This window comes from Carassius auratus, chromosome 23, assembly GCF_003368295.1.
Source record: "Carassius auratus strain Wakin chromosome 23, ASM336829v1, whole genome shotgun sequence".
In the NCBI taxonomy this organism is placed as follows: Eukaryota; Metazoa; Chordata; class Actinopteri; order Cypriniformes; family Cyprinidae; genus Carassius; species Carassius auratus.
Genome location: NC_039265.1, coordinates 5,760,140 through 5,777,395, shown reverse-complemented (window position 1 = coordinate 5,777,395; position 17,256 = coordinate 5,760,140). Strand labels below are relative to the sequence as shown.

The 17,256-nt window shown below is 36.9% G+C and overlaps 1 protein-coding gene across 1 annotated transcript in view; it reads right to left on the bottom strand.

Moving 5' to 3' along the window:
- The window catches only part of phactr3a (phosphatase and actin regulator 3a), a 30,622-nt gene that overhangs the window by 12,604 nt on the left and 762 nt on the right, over positions 1-17,256 (bottom strand). Inside the window, exon 2 of the mRNA XM_026199412.1 lies at positions 231-392. Coding sequence (XP_026055197.1) covers positions 231-392 — 162 coding nt within the window. The remainder of the gene's footprint in view (positions 1-230; positions 393-17,256) is intronic.

The following is a 17,256-nucleotide window of genomic DNA, read 5'->3' as shown; positions in this document are numbered from 1 at the left end:
ATTCTAACCAATATTGATAAGCCGATAATTATTTTTATTGTATGGCCAATAACCGATAAATGGTTGATTTTAAAATTCAATACTTTATTGAAAATAAAAACCTAGAAACTAAAATAAGTCATTTTAAACAGCAATTTTTTTTTATAAATGGTACTTTTACATTACTCAACCCTCAAAAAGAAAATAAAATTAACTTAAATAAAAGGGCAACAAAGACCAGCTTGTCTTACCTGTAGAGCTCTGCTTCAGCTTGTCATTTTTCTTTTTCCTCCATTTCCACGGTCTGAAAATACGCCCCAGCGTGGCCAGCTTGCTGTGGCGCCGGATGGGAGGGGTGTGGACTCCACTCACCAAACAGCTTGAGCGCAGCACCTTCTGCTGCTCCATCACATCTGTAACACACAAGACAGACAGCAACCATCAGCATCTAGCAGTGACATCCATTGGTGCGACAGATGATACTGATTTTTAACAGTTATACAGAGACTCAGGGCAGGTCCACGAGACTGCAACTCGCTGCTTCATTTAGAAAAGCACCTAATCGGATTGGGCCCATGTTTCAGTGGATTTATTAGTCTAAACCCCATTCTGCTCATTTAAAACTAAAGAGCAGATTATAAAACAGACGGTGACACACTATTCAAGCCATGGTGAAAGTTAGATTAACTTTAAAGAACCTACTGAATCAAATGTTTAGTGTTTAGTTATTTTACCACCTTTAGATGCACTTTAAATACTTGGTAAAAATACTTGGTAAAACTTTTATAAAAATTTTTTTTGTTATTCTCAACCTCAGACATCACGCCCACGGGGCTGTTGGCTGAATGTCTGATGCATATGGCACACAAAATTGGAAATACTTCACGAGTGCTGAAGTCCTCATCGGATTGGTTGAATTCTACAGGAGTTTTGCGAGACGTGTGTGTCGCGTTCTTTTACATTCCACCTGGAAACAAAGATATCATGGCGCCAAACCCACTTATGAAAGTAGAAAGCCTAGTGTTTACAACTGTGAAAATGAGCGCTTATCGGGATCAACTAAATGATGGATTTTCAAAAGTATGTGAAATATTTAACATTCGCGGCATATAATCTTTAAAATATGTCCGAGAGTTTCACACACTGGCCTGTTATTGTGGTGACATTTCCATGCCTCGAAACGTGACGTTGAACGAAATGAACTGTGATTGGTTGATTGACATGTCGGTCAAATGGCCCTATGGGCGGGCCTTGGCCAATGAAAGCTGCCATAGATTCCAGACCTTCAGTATGAAGGCTACACGAGACTATTTTATTGATAACACCTTTGTATAAGAACCAATACTCTGTGCCTATTATAAACACATTGGCTGTTTATTCGAATTATAAAGCACATATTCTGCATGACCATATTCTCATCCCTAATCCAACCTAATACCTAAATCTAACAACTACCTTGCTAACTATTAATAAACGGCAAATTAGGAATTTATTAAAGGCGCAATATGTAATTTTTCTGCTTTAAAAATAGCAGAAATCACTATATGTATGTTATATATATTTTTTAGTTGTGTACTTACATCATCCCGACAGTTTCCACGAACTTTCAAATTCGGAGAAAATTATAGTTTAATTAGAAGACACGGCACGTTTCTTTATTTCCGTTTTGTCGCCCGTCTATGGCGTCATATAAACTTTGACCCCTTTAGTTTATCTAACTTCTTACGGAACCGGCAAATACAAAGGCGAACAGAAACAAAGACGAGACGAAGAAGAAAAAGTAGTAGCCTTTATCGAGACTATTATATTTTATATTTATATTGTTTATATTCGTATTTAAACCTCAATCAATAACTTAGTTATGGAGCATGATTATGCTTTGCCTGCACGTTCTGTGAAGCACAAACGCACGGGTGAAATAAATGACCCGAGATGGTTTTGGGACAAGAGAAGCAACAAGACGCGGGTAAATATTGGAGTGGCATTTCCAAGATAGAGAGAGCTTCGTGACAAGCTGAAACTACAGAGAGATGCCGAACTCACTTGCATTCTGATAAACAGGTATGCATCCATTCAGCTAACTGTATCTATCAGTATATTTTGTGAAACGATGATTTCTTGTGTAAAACGCAGACGTACTAGCTCTCATGTAAATCTACATTTGTTCTACATCTAGCTGAATAAAGTAGCTTCAAATGCAGTTCTCTAACTATAATTATTAACGAAAGGCGACCGTGTTTTTTTTTTTTTTTTTTATGATTATTTATTTATTTTCCAAAGTTGAACAAGGTCCACAATTGTGGCCACATATAACTATGTACAAGACCAGGGTTTGCTTGTTAAAAAAACAACAAAAACAAATTAAGTTAAGGGGTGGAAAAACAACAACAACACAGCTCCAGGATTTCCACTGCTCCTCCTTGATAGCGCTCAGAAGTAATCCATACGGAAGACCTATTGAGTTATTATCAGTGATAGCTTTGTAACCAATTCACTCCAGGCCCTAAGTGTTTTTGGTTTGGCTTTATTAATTCTTGCTGTAGTAAGTTCTAAAAGTGCAATGTATTTAATTTCTATGAGCCACAATTTACCTGCTGGAATTGTAGGCTCATGCCAAATCTTAAAGATTATTTTTTTGGCTGCAGTTAGAGCAGTGTGAAGAATCCTACGCTGGCTAACAGTAAGATCGAGATCCGCATCATCATTCAACAAACAAAGACTGGGGTGCTTAAGGATTACCTTATCACATAATTCTGTCACAACTTGAAATGCCTCATCCCAAAAGTTACCAATAAGTTGGCATTCATAAAACATGTGCATATAAGTACCCACAATATTTAAATTACAGAGTGAACAAAAGGGGGCGACCGTGTTTTTTAACATATATTACTACTAGCTAGATGGAATATTGACTTGATAGGGGTCTCATACTTCATATAGAGGGTTTCAACGGGCGCACGCGCCTGGACCTAAGTTAACTTCCGGTCTGTGTTGTGTATATCGGTCTGGCTGCGGTGCCTTCTACAAACGCAGTTAAAGGCAATGTGATGAGTAGACTGAAGTTAGGCTCAGGTGGTTGTGCTGCGGGGTGTGTTTCCCATACATTTATTTATTTTTGGAGACTCGCCACAATTTTAAAACTGATCTTTTTTCAAAAAGGCTTCATTGAGTAATGTTACGTACTGCACGTTAAATAATAATAATTCCTTACATTTATATGTTTAAATATCAAAGCGAGGCACAGGTGTTTTTATATCGCTGTATTTCTGTAGGAGAACTTGCATGTTATAGCCTGATAGCAGCGTATGAGCGTACCAGCTCTACTTCGTTTACTGCTGTTACTGGGGAAACCTCTATTTCTTGCGCTTTATGTCTATGCTTTACAGTTTTTCTCAGTCGCTTTGGTACATTTCTCTAATCATTCTTGAGATTTGCAAAACAGTAAGTGCATTTCTCAAAACAACTCGTACAGATATCAAAACACAATGGATGACCTGCAAAAGCCAGTCTCTTGCTCAAAATCCTTAGTTCATCTCTCAAAAATAAATATCTGTGTCAATGAACATGTCAGTGCCATCAGAATGTCAAGTCCTTGTGTCATAGTTTACGGATAAGACAGTCAAATTGCTTAGTCATGTTGTCAATTTAACAGTGGAGGGATGTTCTGATGTAAACTACTGTATTGAACAGTATGCCATATGCTTATGTATGCCATATATCCATTTCAAAACTACACATTTACACATTACTGTTTGTGGGATGTTGATTGAAAGAGACTGGATAGAATTCCCAGTTACACTTTTACTAGTGGTCTGACCAAAAAAATAAAAAAATAAAAAATACTTTTACAATGCCATTGTGATATAGAAAAGGAAATATGGGAACAAAGATGAAAATAATTCAATTTTCAGAATTTGTAACTCTTGTGTTGTCCTTTGTCTATACAGTATAAGCTTTCCTACTGAAGATTCATGAGATGAACCTTTGAGCTATTTCAGAGAAATGGTTTATCATTGGTTTATCATCTACATTCTCTTCATTAGTCAAGATTCACTTGCACAATTCATGCCAAATTGACAAAACATCTAATAATAGTGTGTAAAAATACAAATAAAAAGTGTGCTTGGCAGTTTATGACAACTAGATTAACCATTTTGCATTTAATGACTTATACGATGAACTAAAGACTAGATGTTTTGGGGGGTAAGACTATTGCACAGAAAACTGTATAATACATTTTGAGCAACATGACATTAGCAACTGATAATGTAGGAAACCGCAGATAAATGTGCGTAATCAATTGCATGAATGTACAAAAGCAATCGCAACTTGTTCAAAAGAATGAGAAACTGGTTTTATGATGTGTATTAATGACTAGATGATGTGGAGGTTGTACAAGTAGTTTTGAAAATTTCATTTCTGTTTTGAAAAATGCACCAAAGTGACTGAGAAAAACTGTAAAACATCTCCTGTTGGCAAATAATGAATTTGCATTTTTATTAAGTCCGCCTGATCCACGCAGCAAACATTTTGTTTGTTATCAAAAAATATCTACTCTAGAGGGACTTGGCTGTTGTTATTGATTCTATTTGGAGTCTACCGGAAGTTAAGTTAGGTCCACAAAAGCGCTCATGCGAATTGGACCTTAAAATAAAGTGTGGCCATTTTATTTTATATTTAGGATACACTATGGGTGTTTTATTGAATGCAGACACAACTGTTGTGTGTTGTCACAGGATCAGCTCTGGATTTATGAATTTCCTACTCATTTTAGAAACACTTTAAATACTTAAAGTTGCAGTCGGTAACTTTTGACGCTCTAGCGGTTAATAAACAGAACTGCTTGCGTCTTGTGGAAGAACATCGTAGCCGGAACTACTTCTCTCTGTATAGGTCTATGAAGAATCACAAAGGTACTGGGTTACTCCGCTGCGGTACCCCCGAAGCAATCTAAAATAGTCCGAATATAATCACTTATTATAGGTGCACCCAAAAACACAGTTTGGAAAATGGATTCATGGTGTACTCGCTTATTATATACATTTTTCTACATTTTGAACACAAACAAAGTCACGGACCGCAGCTCTGATTGGTTGTTTCTTACCGGGAGCGGTCCGTAACTGCAAATGATAATAGGACTACTGGGAGGAGCCAGAGGAGCTTGATTTTTTCCAGATTATCTGTCTCATATTCTACTGTCAGGACATAATGACAGGTTTAACAAATATGTAAAAAAATATATATTTTTACAAAAGTTACCTTGCTGTAAAGGAATTTTATTTATTTATTTTTTGTGACACTCTTACTGCTGTTTGTCATCACAGCATCAAGTCTGGGTTGCAGATTTTTTTTTCTTCAATTCTCAGAAACTATTATTCATTTGATTTGTTTGTTTTTTTTGGGGGGGGGGGTACATTGTGGGCAGGTTATTAAGTGCAGGTTGGCCATATTTTGTTACAACATTAGAAAAACTTATTATATATGTAAAAATAAAGCTTGACATCATTAACATAGCTTTAAATAGTGACATATTATCATGATACTATAAATTACATATATTCATAAACATTCATATTTGAATAAAGATGGGATAAACTAATGATTTGTTAAGTAGTTTTTCTGTTTTGTTTTATGGTATTAGTTCATGTATGTTAACTATGAGGCTATTTATATTTTTGCGTACTGATTTAATATTTGCAGTCTGTCTTGTCAGGGAAAAGACATCATAGACGGGAAATGGCATAATTATCTAATAAAGGCAATTACAAAAGCATGTACCTCTTAGACCCTTTCTATTATTTTTCTACACAAATTTCCTATTACAGTCTTTCAGTTTTGAGCTGAAGCAGATGTTATCACAAAATACATCTACCTACATGACCACACGCAACCATGCAGCTGAGAATAAGTCAGCAGCGGGTTATCATGAAAGAACAATTGCATATTTTATCATACAAAGCCTCTATAACACCCACAGCAGCATCATATCCTTAAGCAGGCTAGACCTAATCCTTTTAAATATTCACACGCAGGAAAAGCTCCATTCATAGAGCAAATGAGTCAACGCTCTGCAAAACATTGTTACTGAAATAGTGTAGTGTGGGCAGGGGCATCGAGAGAGTGCCGTCACAAACCCAGAGGCGCTGCACCGCGCCACATGCACTGAGGTCTTCTGATCATTGACCATACAAGAAAAGAAGCGGGTCAATCGACTGAGCGTCTCTACCCAAGTAACCAGTGGTACATGGAATCCAGGTCAAGCCTAAAAACTGTGCGGCGCGGGGAGTCAGCAAAGCCAGGGTCAGCAAAGCCTAGCTGTTACTATGGTTTCTGCTCCTCCAGATGCAGCGGCAGCAGAGCAAAGCCCCCTCGGAGGCAGAATCTGAGCACCGTATGAGGGGCTGCCACTGTCTTACGAAAGGGAGGATGGGGAAACGGGCAGGGGAGGGGGGAACGGGGGTCTGTTGCTATACGGAAGCGCTTGCAGAAGACCTCAAGCAGCCAATCAGGGCCCGGCCTTTCATAACATATAATATCAAGCACACTAGCCCTTTCTTCAACGCAGGGAGGTGCGTTACAAGGGGCTGGTGTTGCACTGGACAATCTGCCAAAATGGAACACAGAATAAAAATGCTAATTTATGTAATATTAGCAGCTAATATTAACATATTGGTGGGTGCAGTAACAGCGGATGTTGATCGGTTACAACATGTGAGTTAGTAAGGAGCAAGAGAGTAGTAAATATAACCCAGTACATCTGACAATATTTGAATGAATATCTGTGGCGTTATTCATGAAGTACGTGACAGAAGAGCAAAGCACAGCGTTTTATGAACAGAGAGCCAGTCAGCACATAGGCCACGGGTGCCCACGTTACCAATATCTCAAAAACGCCTGCCAAATTCCTGCCAAAAAACGCTGATATAAGAATCCCGTTAACCGAATGGACATAAATATTGTGCATATAGGGTGTATTAATACTGTAAGCATTATAATATAATACAGGATAGACAGTACAAAACAATACTGAGCAGAACACACCAACTTTTATTGTAATCTTGATATAGTGCTGTATATATATATATATATATATATATATATATATATAACTTAAACTAATTTTATTTTAGCTAGTGGACAAGGCAACAGTTCTCCTTTTCATTTAGAACTACAATTAAAAACCTACAACTAATAAATAAAAACTAAAAATATTTTTTTTTTGGTGCAGAACAACGTTCAAAATGAACACACACACACAGACACACACACACACACAGACAAATTAAATAGAAAATATATTTTACAAATCTAATTCCAAAAGTATTAACATAAACTATAATACTAAATCAGTGATATTAAAATAACACTGGTGTATATTTTTTAAGACTTTAGTGTTAAAGCAGTCTTAGATCCAGGCTCTACCACACTCTACCAAGAACTCATCCAAGTACATGAAAGATAATAATACAAAAAATAAATATATAAAAGGTAGATCATGTTAAGTAATCGTGCATGGTTTGATTTAGGCTGCTTTAGAAGTTCATATCCTTTTTATCAAAGGCGTTTATCTCTGTCACAGCTCATTACAAAACACTTCAAACATGGTTTTAAAGAAGTGGAAATCTGTTTGATTAACAAACCCAGACAACAAAGAAACACTACAAACCCCTTTTTAACACTGCAGATTGGCAAATACAGCTTTGTCAGCAAATCAACACTGCTTTGGTCTGTGCCCCCTTTACACCTGACATGTGCTTATGATAAACTTGTTTGATTCCTATTCATTTTCACCGTAAAATAAGTATAATGGACTACATCTTTTGAATATCTCAAGTGTTTTTTAATAACACCCAAAAATCAAACAGTTCAACCCTTATGCATGTTATCATGTCTGTCAAAAACCTTTAGGCTGGTTGTCGTTTGGAATATTAGAACTAAAAACATCAACATAACACACTTTTGTGCATCAGTCACTTCACTTAATACATAAAAAATGAATAATTATTAGCTTACAATCCATCCGTTTTTAAATCCACATCATTTGAACATCACAGCTTCACTGTCTGTCAAAGAGTAACATGCACAATACACGGTATATGAGATGCATTACTAGCAAAATCCACATTACCGGATGTTTCGACTACGGCATCGCTTTCCGAGAAGAACGCGAAAATATCGATTAGAGTAGCTTCAACATGCTGTCTGTCAAAGACAATAACATACATAATACGTAATGCACATGAGTATACAGTAAATGTGTTCTTCACTCGTTTTTATCAAATGTTTTTTATTCATCTTCATCTAATCACTTGTAAATGATTTATAACTTAATCTACAAATACATAGATACAAATATTAACATATTACTTATTAATCATTTATGCACACATAGTCATGCTTTGCAAAAGATTAGTTAATCATTATAAATGACTTGTGTTATAACTGAATGTTATTATAAAGTGTTACCGAGACTTGTTTTGGAGATGCTGACCATAAAAACAGGCAGCGGACAAAACCCATTTGTCTGCAGCAGATAGATACTAAGAGCTTGTTATTGTATTGTGTGTCACCCCAGAGATGAAAGTGAGAGATTGAGAATATTATTCAATTCATCAATGACTGCCGACTAAAGATGCAATCATAGCAGACACATGGACGTGGGCCTCATCGTAAGTGGTTATGCTGATCTGAAACCAGTTATGTTTTGTTTGTTTTTATTGCCAGTGTAAATAGACAAATGTTCTGTTGCATAAAAAGGCCCTATACAAAGATATGAGATCAGTTCTTTAATTAAGGGAATTAGGTTTTTGATCTGTGTTCAGGGCCAAATTTCTTTGGCTTACAAAGTCACCTACATCTTGGATGCCCTGGGGCTAAGCAGATAAACATTACATTTTCATTTTTGGGTGAACTATCCCTTTAAATGACAGGCACATATCCAGACACATATTAGTCTATATTATCAATATGAAAATATAAGAAATCCTAAGAGCAGGTAGTTTAGTGTGAGAAATGAACAGTTCCTGTCCTCCAACAAAAGAAACCCCATAGTTTACCCCCCGGCTCAACAACTGTGCAGCCATCTGTCAGAAGACAACTGCCTGCGGTGTAGCCTCCTCAAGATGCTATAAGTGGAACAGACTAAATAAGGAGTCTCTGACTTACAGGGACCCGAGACAGCTCCGAGCTTTGGCCAGTGTTACTTAGGAAAAGCAACAGTAGCTTCTGATATCAAGCAGACTGCTCTATTCTCTGTGACATCTAGGGCTTGACACTGATTTACAAGACCAAGCTGTGATGATGCGCTCTCTGTGTTGAGACAAGTCATAGAAGAGAAAGAGAAAACACTGAGCGGTAGAATCGCAAAATAGCAAACAATGCATGCTGGGTTCGATGCAATGGACATTGTCCTCTGAACAGGAATCAGTCGTGTGGACTTTCATTTTTCTTTTTCACGCTGTAAGATGAAGGTGTTAAATTTGCTCAAAGACCTGACATTTCCTAACCAGCCAAATCTTTACTCACTCTCATTCTTACTACTAAGCAGAAGAAGTGATATAACTGTTCCTCAAGATTCGTTTTTTTTCAGTTTAATATACTTAATTAGCTGACTGACAGTCTCATTCAAACCAGCTTTTAACTGGATATATTATTATGTATGTAGTACTTGTAATAAAGCCACAGAATGAATATGATGATGAATATGTACCTATTAAATGTTCTTTTATTTTTTTCACACAATTTCTAAAGAAGTCAATAGCAATTAAAATTTATTTTAATGTCCCAGTGAATGGTCAAGTTCAGGCCAACCAGCTTATATCTCTGAATTTTTGATGCCGTCTTACTTGGGAACTCCATAAGCTTTAAGCAAGCCTTCATCAGACAGCTTCATGTTTTGAGAAGGTCCATTTATATGCATAATCCATTTATATTCATATAATGACCTTTGGTGCACACCATCATGATCAGCTCATCAAGAAAATCATTCATCTGTAAAATTCAGTCTTTCCAGATCAGTCTCGGCTACAATCTGGATAATATTTTGTGTAAAGTTACTATTCACAAAGTGGCTTTACATAATAAATAAATGCTGAGCATTTTCCTTAAACACTGCATTGCATCAAAGAGTTTATATTTAAGCTATATTAAAGGGATAGTTCACCTAAAAAATTTATTAAGAAGTGACTCGCATGTCGTTTCAAACCTGTAAAACCTCCATTAATCATCAAAACACAAATCAAAATATTTTGGATGAAATCCGAGAGCTCTCTGACCCTCCATAGACAGCAACACAACTGACACGTTCAAGGACCAGAAAGGAGGTAAAAACATCGTTAAAATAGTCCATGTGACAGTGGTTCAGCTGTAATTTTATTAAGATACGAGAATACTCTTTGTGCACAGTACTCGCATCGAAGACTGATCCGGAAGAGAAGAAACTGTTGAATAAAGTTTAAATTTTTTTTATCTGCGCATAAAAATTATTCTCATAATGTTGAACCACTGATGTCACATCATGGACTATTTGAAAGATGTCTTTACTACCTCTCTCGACCTTAAATGTGGTAGTTGTTTTGCTGTCTATGCAGGGCCAGAAAGCTCTCTGACTTTATCAGAAATATCTTCATTTGTGTTCAGAAGAGTGAGTCATAAAGACAGATTTTTTATTTTGGGTGAACTAACCCTTTAAATCTTTTCATTCTCTTTCCTTGTTGCTCATTAGTAGTTGTTTGTGTCTCACACCAAACATAATTCTATTTATAAACATAATGTATGACGACACTGCCAGACACTGCACAGCAAATACAAATAAAACTTAGAGTCACTTGATTCATGTTTTGCATGTATCACAACAAAAACCTTTGCATCTTAATTTTAGCACAGAATGGATTCAAACGGCGACTAAAGACATTAAAGGCACAGAAGCCACACGAGAGAAGCAAGGGCTCTCTGTGCTCTCTGTCATTGTTGAGAGTGTATTATCTGAGAGGCAGTAATCTGTCCCGGGTCGCTCTCTATGGTACTGAAACCCTGCTTATCTTGCCATTCAGGACCAGCCAGCCATCGGCCCACATTACCCACAGTGCACATCCAGCTCCTGCATCGCGTACAACTTTCAATGTGGAAGGTGTACGACAGTCATATATGCAGAAAAAGATTGCATACGTCAAGCTAATCACAGAATGACACACTGATCACCGCATCACAAACACGTCTCAAAAGCACTTCTGACTCTGACGTGGGAGTGTGATGGTTCAGAATAGAAATATGCCTTAATGTTCCCTGTGAGTATTGCCAAATGTGTATATTTGCTCTTTAAAGATCCTCACTGACTCTCTGGTGAGTCACTTGAAGTCCTTTTCATCCTTCTGTATCTCTTCATTGTTGTTTTTTTCCCACCTCCCCTCCCCCGTTTCCCCTTCGCTCACACCCACTCAGTCTCTCTCTCGTTCTCTATCCTTCCCCTGACTCCATCCTCTTGCCTTTAAACTGCATTACAGTCATGGTTTCACTTACTGTTCAACACAAACGGATTGAAATTCAATGAATCACGAACAGCACAATAAACTCAGGTTCAGCTGAGCTAGGCCATCCATCCAAGGCAGCTCCGCTCCAGCTTAAGAATGAGAAATGAGCTTCTGAGATATTTTAGACGGTTCAGGTGTGCCGAGAGTGAGACCTGCTCTTTCCAACAGCATTGCATTCAATATTAACTACATATCCTCGCTCACTGGCTCGGCAAAAGCAGAGAGCCAAGATCCTCGGATCTGTTGACTGTGCAGAACTGCAGTGATTACAGTTTGAACCCATATTAGTCACTCTTTGCATTCGACATTTTGGAGTCGGTAAGATTCTTCAATGTTTTTGATGGATAGAGTACGAAAGAAGTAAAATACAGTAAAAACAGCAATACTATGAAATATCATTACACTTTAACATTAGTTTTCTATCTGAATATGTAAAATGTAATTGATTTCTGTGATGCAAAGCTGAATTTTCTGCATCATTCCTCCAGTCTTCAGAGTCACGTGATCCTACAGAAATCATAATAATACGCTGATTTGCTGCTCCAGAAACATTTCTTATTATTATCGATGTTATTAGCAAACAGTCAGCTGCTTGATATTTTTGTGCAAACTATAAAACATAATTTTTCTGGATTCTTTAATAAATAAAAAGTTTGAAAGAACAACATTTATTTGAAACCGTAATCCTTTGTAACATTACTGATCTATTTACCGTCACTTTTGATCAATTCAGTGCATCCTTGCGCAATAAAAGTATTAGTTTCTGAAAAAAAAGTAATACTTGATACTTACATGCTATATAACTGTCTCCTGTGCTTTGAAATAGTTATTTGACATCGTATTTGGTATTTTTTTCTTGTAATTGTTGTTACTATTGTTATATTTGAAGCATTTGAGACAAAATAGATGCTTAAATGGAATATAAATGTTAAGACTCCTGAGCTATTATTTTTGATTATATATGTATTCATTTTATAGTAGATTAACTAAAGCGTTATACTCTTGTTGTTATTATGCTCTGGGGTATGTTTCCATCATCCTGGAAAAAGTTTATACTCGTGAGAGTCAATCAGTGAAGCTAATTTCGATTTGCTGCTTTAATCAAACTGTTTTCTACAAACTCAGTTCTGAATCCTATCTTTCTCTTTCACTGTCACATGTACAACCTCAAAAATATGAAACTTTTTGCTTCAGATATATACACTACTGAAAAGAAAAGCCTGTCATAGGCGTTATCTGCTCTGTGTTGTATCTCTGGGGAGGTCACTGAGCCTGTTGTTGTGTTCAGTTTTCACGGCTGAGGAGAGCTGGGAGCCGCTGAACTGTGCTTGACAAGGTCAGGTCGTGTCTCCTCTTGTACACTATCCAGTGAATATACCTTAGTCTGCATTAAGGAAAGACAATCCCAAGCTGGAACGACACCTAAGGATTTTTAAAGTTAGGACCAACTGACGCATGCATGAGAGAAATATAGCCACAATGTTGTTATTACATATTAGCATCTTCACAATGGTTAGAAACACTTAGGGTTAGGGATTTGAACACCCCCGAATCAAGTCCTGATCTTCATACATTTCATCAACTGACACCTCATTACGTGGTTTGTTGTGGGAAGGTGTGATATTATTTTTCACGTACTTGCACTGAAGGTGGCCCCCAAACCAACAGAGCAGAATATCATAACGCGACTGGCTTTTTGGTTTGTTAAAATATGAGGCCAATTCAATGACAAAAAATCATATTTTATATCTTAAATATTACTGTATATATATATATATATAAATCATCTTTTCCTCATAATATCTGATGTTATCAGTATTTATCAACATTATTTTACTGGATATACACCTTAACGATTTAAATTAATGCACTTATAATATTATTAATATATATATATTAGGGGTGCTCCGATCACGATCGGCCGATCGTTAATGCGCATCTCGTCAGTACACCTGTTCTCTAATCAGCGGTTAATTCCATCAGGTGCGTGATTTCACATAGAGCACCTGTTACTACACAGAGCCGTTGTTAATAGAGAAGATGCGCAAATCACGTTAATTTTCAGCGTTTATTGGCGCATCTTCTCAGTTAACAACGGCTCTGTGTAGTAACAGCTGCTCTATGTGAAATCACGCACCTGATGGAATTAACCGCTGATTAGAAAAACCGGCTTTACTGACGAGATGTGCATTAACGATCGGCCGATCGTGATCGGAGCACCCCTAATATATATATAGTCACTTATAATATTATTATAAACTGCAAAAAAAATTAATATCTTTTTTTAATTTTGCATTGCATGCAATTGTAAGAAGAGACCATGATAAATTGTTAAATGGTAAAAATATTAATGAATTAATTAAAATTAAAGAAATATTTAAAAGTGTCACTGATTAAATACTGATTCAGTGCAAGTGTGCAAAATATTGTCTAACACGATACTGTACTTTCAGTATCTACAGTTAACTGTACTCAGCATCACAAACACAAACTGCATAAGAACATCATGATGATTGATAGGTTTTCACTGCAAAACGAGACAAAAATATCGCAAATATTGTTGCTTTGTTGCTATTATAAATATTGTTGCAAGGCTGCAATCAATTCGTTCATTTTGAAAAACGTCCTGTAAAATCCTGGAGGAAAAGTTTGTTAGCAAATTTGTAAAGACGTACTTGAGGAAAGGAAACAAACGTTGTCCTCTCAAAATTCATAATCACATTAGATGTATTTCTGTGCGGATCTACGGTGAGCGTGATTTCACCAAGTACGACATGTTCCTGGATCAACATCCTTGTTGATCCTGGAACAACACTCCAATCAACCAATCAGAATTCAGATATAACTTTTCAAGAAATATCTGTTTTAGGCTTAAAATCAGGATTAGGTGCTTCTACTGTACATTCTTGGTAATCAGCTATCATTTCCCACTGATTTTAGGAATAAATTATGGGTAGGGTTATGTTTGGGGGCAGGGATTGGGTAAAGTTTATATTTTTGGACAATGCTGTTGATCCAGGAACATGTCTTGCTTGGCAAAATCACGGCGACAGCGGATCTACAGCACGATGCTGACTATCAAGAAATAGTGCAGTGACAAGACATAAAATCACACTAACATCAGTCGTGTGTTGTGTGGATACCAGATAAGTAAAATACATAAAAGCAGTCATGATCAAGATCTGTCAGCTAGGCTAAACTCTGAGCTTGTTCTACGTTTGATCCAGTATTCACCAGAACTTCATACTGAGGGCTCTTACTCTTAAAAGACAACTGCTCAAAGCAACAATGACAGCAGCACAAATGAAAGTAGTTTTAGTGAGACTCTGACACTGCCTTTCAAACCACTGCAAAACCAAGCACAGGAGAATTCCCCCATCTTCTTAAGAACACAGTCAAAGTCAGTCTGAAACAATAATGTTTTACACGAATCCAAAGAACCACAGAAGTGAGAGATGCATGGAAAGAAATATGAAGGGCTTTCTGGGCTAGACCTTTTCGCAGCAGCCAGCGGGAGGGACGCTGATGAGTCATAGCCCACCTCACAACACCGGCCTTTGCACCAACCCCTTACGTGCTCTTCACAAGAAACCTTCAAACATGAGTACATATAGCAGAGATTTATAATTGAGCATCATTATTAAGGATGATTTTCCTAATTCAATATTTAGAAAATACTGGCTTGTGCACAGGACATAAACAAAAACTGAAAAAGAGTTTTGAGAAGTTAAGATGCATATATAGATAAAGTCCTTAAATCAGTCTCTTCATAAAGTGCCTTGAATTCCCCAAATGTTCACTTTATCTTAGTTACAAAGTACAAAAACGCTTAATTTTCATCTGATTTTTCTGGGGCACGAGGTTCACCAAACTGTGAAGACACTTTTAATGTGTAAAGAGGTGTGAAGTGAGCAGGGCATGGGGTGCATCACAGAATCTAAATTTAAGACTCTTTTAATGAATCTTTTCTGACTCCGTCTTTCTGTTCAACCTTTGAAGCATTATTTTTTGGGGGGCAGAGTTTAGAAGGTTAACGCCCCTCTGAGAGCTATGAGCAGTGCCACTCAAATCAGCTCTTTTTCTGTTGAGCATCTGCCCAAGATGAATCTAGAAATGTAGTTCCTCTGAATTTAAAGGCCTAAAAATACCTGCACTCAACAGTGAACGGTCTCTTGTAAAATGGTGCTGCCCCCACACTGTCAGAGTGGAATGAAATACCTGCGGATGTCATGTTACATCTGATTTTGTTTCACTAAAAAGAGAAAAGGTTAACATGACTCTTGCCCTCATTGATTGCTAGCACAGCGGTGATGAAATAGTGGTCCCTACAGAATATACCAATAAAGCTAAAGGTGAAACCGTGGGGATTCAAAGAAGTCATCTTTATCGCAATAGATTGAAAAAGATCAACTGGTATTTTCTCTTATTGTTTCCCAAGACAGATTGCTTGGTCATTGTGCATCATTTCCACTCCACGTACACACTGGACCTCACGTTCATAGCAAAGCGCTCCTTGTGACAGAGGATAATTCTCCTTAAAGCATGGTTCAGGTTATATTTTACAATAAATTCTAAATATATATAAAATTTAAGGACTATTATAATAAATATTTACAATTTTGAATGATAATTAACCACATAATTTGGCCAAAAATATTGCAACACATTTGGACATTTTACCTTGTCACTGTCCCGATATATTCTTATTGTGTGTGTTTGTGTGTGTGTGTGTGTGTGTGCGTGTGTGTGCGTGTGTGTGAAATTTCCAAATGTGTTGCAATATTGTGCAAAGATGTATATTATATATAGTGTATTTATGTAATATATTCTTACACACACACAGGAAAAAAAATATAATAATAATAATAATGTGTTATCTTGACAATTAAGCACATTTCACCCAAAAATTCTCATTAAATGTAACACGTAGGACTTTTTTAAATGACTGTTTTCTTTATTTAGATTTACAGTAAAACATAAATAAAAAACCTAAATTTCAAACATCAAATTCAAAATGTAAATAATATATAGATCAATATATTCAATAATATATTAAATGTTCAGCATGATTCAAGCAACACAACAATTATTGATACGTACATTGCTAAATGATATATCATTATTTTTCACAGAACTGAGAACTGATGTGCTTAACTGTTTTGGAAATAAAACAATGCCAAAAAAAAAAAAAAAAGAGGGAATACTAAAATTGGTCATATTTTTCTATCTCTTTCTGGTTTTTATTATAGCACATCTATCTTTCCTCTGAATTTGGGGTGTAATATGACCCGCACACTGACAATGAACACAAACACTTTCAGACCACAGCGAACACTCCAAATCACAGACTCCACGAGACACGGCTCTTGTCCATCATCAAGGAAAGCTGCCGCCTGTGCAGCCTCCAGAATCCTCACTACATCCGTTTCTCCAGGAGACACCACTGACCCGCGCTGAGCAGTGCATGCGCAGTCTCAGTGCGGATTGGAACGAAGCTTTCAGACACACCAGCCAATGATGCCAAAGCAGCAAAAAATGCATCTCATTTCACCAGGTCCTCAACAGCAACCTGTATTAAACACTCACAGAGCTGCACAAGGAAGGATGTGCACACGAGACAAAAGACAACGAGGACCCTCCCTCAGTGAAAAAAATAGGATCTAAATCTTTTTGTCTGCTCATATTGAACGGTAGCATAAGCCACAGTTGGCCCATAATCTCTAGACTGTCTGCTATACGGGTTTCTGTT